The sequence below is a fragment of the Saccostrea echinata genome, unplaced genomic scaffold, assembly GCF_033153115.1.
Source record: "Saccostrea echinata isolate AGI-Se365-2 ecotype Australia unplaced genomic scaffold, CSIRO_AGI_Sech_v1 ptg000042l, whole genome shotgun sequence".
Classification (NCBI taxonomy): Eukaryota; Metazoa; Mollusca; class Bivalvia; order Ostreida; family Ostreidae; genus Saccostrea; species Saccostrea echinata.
In genome coordinates this window covers 2,904,612-2,911,197 of record NW_026889791.1, presented here as the reverse complement: position 1 = coordinate 2,911,197, position 6,586 = coordinate 2,904,612, and the positions used below count along the sequence as shown (strand labels likewise).

Sequence of the window (6,586 nt, the reverse complement as noted above, 5' to 3'; positions counted from 1 at the left end):
TACAAAGTAAGAATGGGTTATTGTGTGTTATAATTTTAAAACAATGTTAAATAATATACATATCAGATGTCAGGAGTGCAACACAATAATGTGACATAGGGTCACTTCAAAATTTAGTATTTTTTGTAAGAGAACTTGTATATAAAATTCTTTTTGGCTTAGATTTAAAGCAGTGACTTGAACGGAAAAAAAGTGAATTTTGAAGAATTTTATTGCTTCATATTTTTTTTCATATTAAAACTTTGCAAACCAGAATTAATAAAAAAAAAATGTAAAATTACAATCAAAAAGCCATTTTTTGTCACATATACAAGAGAAGATACCCAATCAAGGTCTAGATTTAATCATTTATTACCCCTTTTACTATTTTGAAGCATAAAAAACTATAATTTCTTGTGATAATATATTTTAGAAAGTCTTTTAAGGTGTAATGATATTTTCTTTTTTCAAAAGAAATTTTACTAATAAAATTATGAAACTTTTTAATCCAATTGTCTATTCTATTGCCACCTCAGGATTTTAAACTAGAATGCATGTGCAATATGATGATATAAGTGAAAATATGTTATAAGTAGTTGAATTTTTCCAAAAAAAATTCAGTTTGGTGGTCATTATTTTTGAATTCACCCAAATGTCAAATTCGTAAAATATTTAGAAACTGTATATTATCTATTATGTTCAAATATATTTTGTTCCTCTTAAAATTCTATAATATTTTTTTCTGTAACTTTACAGATCATTATTGAGAAATCTTGAAAAAGACTTTAATGTGGCAAAACGTATTTATTTGATTCATAACCATTAGATTAGTGTCTCATTTCGTCATTACTATCAAACACGTGTTTTTAGCTAGTTTTCCCCTTGGAAACAAAATCATTCTAGATTCCATCTTGCCTTACTTTCTTTTTTATTTATTTTTTGTATATTCACATATTATTTCCATTTTTTACACTATTGATATCGAATTTCAGAGATTTTAAGCATTGAAATATCAGAAAAAGTGCTAAAGTAGTGCCATAGAAAATCAAAGTGTCATAAATTCACTACAGCTATAACTATAGAAAACTATAATTAACTATAGTTAACTATATTAAATTTTTGTTAGGGTAAATTTCTTCTAACCGAAACTTTAATTAATAAAATCTATCGTTTTTCAACGCAGAGTATACCTAATCCTTTCTTTATTAGGTCAGATTGTCTGGCTTCACCTTGCATTGTGAATTATTTATATCTCCTTGACCATCGCTGGACAATACGAATGAATAAACAAAGAAAAAAAACCCAGTTTTCTCGCTCAAATGTTTCTGATGCTAGTTGAATTTTTAACACCGATTAATTATATATCTCAACTTTAGAACAACGTAACTATGTATAGCCTTGTTTGCATTACGAGTCAAATATGTCAACGAATATTTGTGCATCGTGTAAACTTTGCGACACGTAAAATGTAAAATCTTAAATAATAGAGAACCCTGTAATAGATATTACTTTCTTTCTAAATTATCTTCTTTTAATGTGCGAATAAGAAGTAAATAAAAACAACTGTTAAAGTAGGTTTTTCATACATTTGTTCAAAAGAATATGATGTATGCGTACAAAGCAAACTGTGTTTAACACTTTTTCAGCTGTACGGAAATAAAAAGATACCTGAATCAACCTTAAAGTCTTTGTTTGAAAGAGATATTGGTAAGCTTCTGTTTTCCACATTGCTACCATAATTAACGGACACCTATTTTCATTGTGTATCAATTTATTTATCTACCTTATTTTTATTCTTTTACCTGATTTTGTGTATTGGTCATTCCAGAGGAAATGGAAGCGGTTGATATTTCTAGTTTAAAGGAGGTTAACCATGACAAAAGACGGTAAGGGGAAAAAACTTTATTTGGTTAATTTATCAGTTTGTAATTCTGATTTCCCGGGATGAGAACTATTTCAAGAGCTCATAGATCCTTCATAGGGGAACTAGAATCTTGCTTTCCTATTACACGGAATATTTTAATTATAAATTTCAACAAGTTGATGAAACAAGGTTATCACTGGTCTCGTTTGAAGTCATCATTTTGCAAGTTTTATGGTCGACACAATGACCTTATCAGCAAATACAACCTATCATTGAGTCAAATGCTGACTAAAGTTTTGTCATACTGATTGTTAGGCCATTATTTACAAACTAAATTGTCTACGTATTTTTTCGTTTTCCCGATCATAAGAAGGAGCATATGGCAAGTGTGACCGGTTGGCAGGGGATGCTCATGTCTCAATGGCATTTGATCCCACCTCTGGTGTTTTGGAGGTCCGTGTTTGCTCTGCTCCCAATTTGCATTGTTATCTCCATATTTCATTATACCTTTAAAAGGTTGCATTCTTTGTTATCTTTGCCCACAGTGTCAGTAATTGGCAAATAAAAAGATTGGTTGGTGTTTACCATGAAATTGATTTTTTTTTTAAAAAAATCTCCTTTTGGGAGATAATGGTGGATTCAAGTACATTTGGATATTGCTTTCATAGGAAAATCAAAAGAACTATATGATATTATTTTATAAACAATGAGCATCCCTATCTCTTGTTCCCCAGATCTTTAAATTACCTAACTGTTTAGTTAAATATATTTGCAGATTTGAGTCTTATAAACTGTTTTTTTTTAATTTGTAAGTTTACATTTGTAAATATGATGCTTTATGTAATTTTGGAAATGACAAATTTACAGAGATTAATTTTTTTTACCGTGTCTTTTACTGAAAAGAAATTGCTCTTTTACAGGAGAAAACCTACATGAAATACCAAAAGGTATTTAACAACATCTGCAAAAGATTTTTTTAATTTTTAGATCTAATATTCGAAATACTAGAGGGTTATCACCAACAGAACTCATTTTGTCAGCTTTTGGTGAGGATTATCAGTTACAAGTATCTAAACCGGAATCCGTGTTGCACCCGGAAGCCAGAATTGTAACCAGGAATGATGACGGCGACCAAGAGTGGAAGGGAATTATTCCGGATTGCTTTTTGGTCGGTCATGTGACCTCACACAACGGCACTGCTTCCCTGTCACATTGTGAAGGCTTGGTATGTCAATTAAATATTTACTTATTATGCTTCTTAAAGAAGATGTAGTTGAAATTTTAAATCTCGATAAAAATAGAAAGTCATTTTTACATACACAGTATAAAAATAGCAAGCAATGATTTATAAAGCATATTGATTTTAATAAAATTTTCAGAAGCATGCTTAGATAAAATAGATCCGATATTGAAATTCCTATGAGGTTCATAAAAATGCAATGAATTTAATGAATAAGTAATATGCTTTCATCAAATTCATAATCTGCGACAAAAACCAGAACCAAAGATTTTCTACAGGAAAGTTATCATCTGTGCAACTAATATTCTCCACAGAAACACTGTAAAACAAATCTCAATTGACTTGCGCAAACAATAGCATACAGCAGCATCACTTTTATTCACATTTTAAAAGCTTTCTTGCATCATTTTTTGAATTTTTTAGAAAGGATCACTAACCACACGATCTGGAGATTTCCAGTTGAGAGAACTTCCCAAAGTTCACAATAAAGGACTCAATTTCTCAGACGAAGATACCGTTCTTGTGATTGGCAAAATGAGACCACAATACAAAACCGGTGGGGCAAGTGTGAATGTCAAAGGTGACACAATATATTTCACCCATTTATTATATTTTTAGAAATTGACAGTTTCGTGTTCCCTTTGTTTTATCGGTGATATAGTCCACCAGTTTTCTATTGAGTTAATACCAAACTGAATATATAGCATTCAGTTTTTTATGTAAAATTCGTAAGTAAATCAAATGAAAAACGCAAGAAATGAAATGCAAAAAATCCTTTTACAAAATCTTGTTAGATGTCAGTCTTTCTGCACTGGATGACCAAATAAGAAAACTTAAGGACAAATATAGAAGACAGACCACCACAAAGGATGTCGTTGTTGAACTGGCGGTGTACACAGACAGCAAATACACAGAACGACTTCGATTCAAGGACACTGCCAGGAGAGTTGAACTTATGATCGTGAAATATAATGGGGTACGAAATCTTATTGCTTGAATATATTAAGATATAATAGTAAAACGTGATAATTAATTTATATAATATTTGCTCTAAATATTTCCCTTGTAAAACGCCATTAGAGCGATGCATATTTAAACCTGAATTTCATAACCACAGATTCATTGTTTTTTAAAAGACGTAATTTCACAGTGAAGTCATATGTGGTCGGGACGTTCAACACATTCAACTTATACGGTTGAGGTTTCAAAAATCATAAATCTATAACACGCAAATATTTCTTATAAATCAGCCATAAATGTAAATATAATAATAAGATTTGTGGAATTTGATGACTAATCCGTATTTACATTTCGATAAATGTTTAAAATGTTACCCTATTTATCAATCACCTGCTACTAATTATACAGCAATAAATGCTGTCACTTTTAACTATGACTTTACTTAAATTGATTTAGGTACAAATGGAGTATTCTAGATCAGATGCTCTCGGTTACAACGTAAAAATCCAGATTAAATATTTTGGTTTTTGGGAGAAAGATCCGGTAATGATTTTTTACTATTTCATTAACCAAATATTTTCTAATATATATATAATTTTCTTAATTAATGTGTATACTTCAAATTTTGCGATAATTAAATTACGTAAATTTTGATTTTCTAATTACAGTCCTTTTACACAACATATTATCACATTGGTAAAACCATGGAGTCATTTTGTATAGGCATGCGCAACATTCCAGTAAAATACGATATCTTATTTATACATAGCGGGTATGTATATGTTTTAGCCTACCTGAATGAAAATGGAGACTTGTAATCAAGCTAAACGGTCCAAAGAAAGTACAAATCGGGACCAGAGCAAATATGGGCCTCTAAAAAAAGGGGTTGTATCAGGTGCCATGAAGGAGTAAGCATCACCTGTCGACCGGTCACACCCTCCATGGGCTCCTTATAATAATCGGGCAAACGGGAAAAAAATTGTAGACAATTCAGTGCGTAAATAATGCCCTCATAATCAGCATGAAATATCAGTCAGCAATTGACTTAATGATAGATTGAATTTGCTGACTAGGTCATAGTAACGACCATAGAACTTGCGAAAAAATAATTTAAACAAAACTGTTGATATTTTTGTTACATCAACTTTTTGTCAATAGCTTGCATCGTTTTAGAAATTGTTTTTACGAAGAGGATACTGAACTAAACATCAAGTAAGGTTTTCTTATGTTCTGTTGTCAGGCGATGTACTCGTTCGTCCATCTTTAACCCCCACAACCTCACAATTTTTTTTAATCTTTTTTCCGAACCACTGGGCAAATTTCAATCAAATTTGAGACAAAACATCTTTGTGTAAAGGTTATTCAGTATTTAACAAAAGAAGAGCCAAACTATTTTTTAAGGAAGATGGGAAAAAAACTTTTAAAATCTTTTTTAAATAATCGCAGATTCAAGTAAAAATGGTGAGCGATGTGGTTCATGAGCCTCTTGTTTCTCAACAAGGAAAACAATCTTCGACTCACGGAATCTAATGTTTAATGCAAAACAATACTGTTGCTTGTTAATGAACTTCAAGCAATATACCCTCATAGAACAAGTTATAAAAAAACATTATTGAAAATAGCAATTCCTGAAATTATCATTTAGTATTTTTCCATTGTCAACTTTCCTTATTTATGTAGTAGTAGAGATTGTTCTATCTGACGTATCCGTATACGTATCGAGGTGAGAGAGGCATCTCGATCCCGATGATTTAACCGTTGGGTAACATTTCCATCGTTTCTGTTTGATTTTAACCTCATTCATTGGAAAATAAGATATATAGTTATATTTCTACTAAGACGTATCAAGTTGCTGTTCACACCTATCATTTTATGGAAGGATTTTTAAAAAAAATAAAATTAGTAAAAAAGTAAGTATATTTTTATTGATTTGTTTAAAAATAAACAAAGGTTCAAAAAGGGACTTCCCCCTTCTCTCTCTCTCTCTCACTCAATATCAGGATATATTATTGTTTCATTCTCGAAGTAACCTTTACCAGTACAAGACATATTCCCCATAATGCATACAGTCAACGCTCGTTATCTCAACTTGATTGGACCAATTCAAACTTCGGTATATCCAAGGGTTTAACTGTACGAGTTGTCAGAGATCAAACATTCTAGTTGAGTATAAGTTTGTATACATCAAGAAGACACTTAAAATTGATTAACAAAGTGGAGAAGGTGGAAGCTGGGCCAAGGCATGGAGAAACCAAAAAATACCAAGTCACCTTTGAAAAACTTTGACAAAAAAAAGGTGTAGAAATTAATCAAACCTTTAAAAAACCTATTACTGGGAATGTGTGTGTGTGTGTGTGTGTGTGTGTGGGGGGGGGGGTTATGGATATTAAGTCCTGAGTTTCTCTTTTCCACAAAAATAATTACGGATAAATTAACTGTGAAAGATTAAATTGACCATACTGCATACTCTGTGTGTGTGTGTGGGGGGGGGGGGTGTCACTGAAAACTTCCATCCTTATTTTCTTATTATCATTATCAAAATT

The 6,586-nt window shown here is 31.2% G+C and overlaps 1 protein-coding gene across 1 annotated transcript in view; it reads left to right on the top strand.

The window, feature by feature from the left end:
- The first annotated feature begins 1,812 nt into the window (after positions 1 to 1,812).
- LOC133201028 (A disintegrin and metalloproteinase with thrombospondin motifs 1-like) overlaps positions 1,813 to 6,586 on the top strand; it is a 28,657-nt gene continuing 23,883 nt past the window's right edge. Inside the window, exons 1-5 of the mRNA XM_061336832.1 lie at positions 1,813 to 1,865; positions 2,831 to 3,068; positions 3,507 to 3,663; positions 3,878 to 4,059; positions 4,500 to 4,586. Of these exons, the coding sequence (XP_061192816.1) occupies positions 1,813 to 1,865; positions 2,831 to 3,068; positions 3,507 to 3,663; positions 3,878 to 4,059; positions 4,500 to 4,586 (717 nt within the window). The remainder of the gene's footprint in view (positions 1,866 to 2,830; positions 3,069 to 3,506; positions 3,664 to 3,877; positions 4,060 to 4,499; positions 4,587 to 6,586) is intronic.